The 893-nt window shown below is 64.5% G+C and overlaps 1 protein-coding gene across 1 annotated transcript in view; it reads left to right on the plus strand.

The window, feature by feature from the left end:
- LOC104284768 (solute carrier family 22 member 6-like) overlaps positions 1-893 on the plus strand; it is a 9,933-nt gene that overhangs the window by 2,256 nt on the left and 6,784 nt on the right. The window contains 1 exon segment of the mRNA XM_009883138.1: positions 846-882. Coding sequence (XP_009881440.1) covers positions 846-882 — 37 coding nt within the window.

Genomic DNA, 893 nt, shown 5'->3' on the forward strand with positions numbered 1-893 from the left:
GGGGCTGGGCTTGGTCCTACCGCCGCCCCGACCCCACGGCGGGGACTTGGGGGGCTGGGCTTGGTCCTACCATGCCAACCCCATGGGAAGCACCCAGACATCCAGGCTCCAACCCCACCACCATTGACCTGTGGGAGGGACGTGGGCTCCAACCCCCCCACCGTTGACCCTTGGGAGGGACCCGACCTCCACCGTTGACCCTTGGGAGGGATGTGGGCTCCACCATTGACCCCTGGGAGGGATGTGGTCTCCAACCCCACCACCGTTGACCCTTGGGAAGATGTTGGCCCCAACCCCACCACCGCTGACCCTTGGGAGGGATGTGGGCTCCACCATTGACCCTTGGGATGGATGTGGGCTCTACCGTTGACCCTTGGGAGGGACGTGGGCTCCACCATTGACCCCTGGGAGGGATGTGGTCTCCAACCCCACCACCGTTGACCCTTGGGAGGGACCCAGCCTCCACCATTGACCCTTGGGAGGGATGTGGGCTCCACCATTGACCCTTGGGTGGGACCCAACCTCCAACCCCACTACCGTTGATCCTGGGAAGGGACATGGACTCCAACCCCATCACCGTTGACCCTTGGGAGGGACCTGGGCTCCACCGTTGACCCTTAGCAGGGACATGGGCTCCAACCCCAACACCGTTGACCCCTGGGAGGGACATGGGCTCCACCATTGACCCCTGGGAGGGATGTGGTCTCCAACCCCCTCACCGTTGACCCTTGGGAAGATGTTGGCTCCAACCCCCCCACCGTTGACCCTTGGGAGGAACTTGGGCTCCACCGTTGACCCTTGGGAGGGCCCCAGCTATCCCGTTTTGGCCCTATCCCACTGGACAGACCCCCCCCCACCTCACCCCCAACCCCTCAACCTTCCGTGGGTGCTGC

Source organism: Charadrius vociferus, unplaced genomic scaffold (assembly GCF_000708025.1).
Source record: "Charadrius vociferus isolate BGI_N301 unplaced genomic scaffold, ASM70802v2 scaffold2024, whole genome shotgun sequence".
Classification (NCBI taxonomy): Eukaryota; Metazoa; Chordata; class Aves; order Charadriiformes; family Charadriidae; genus Charadrius; species Charadrius vociferus.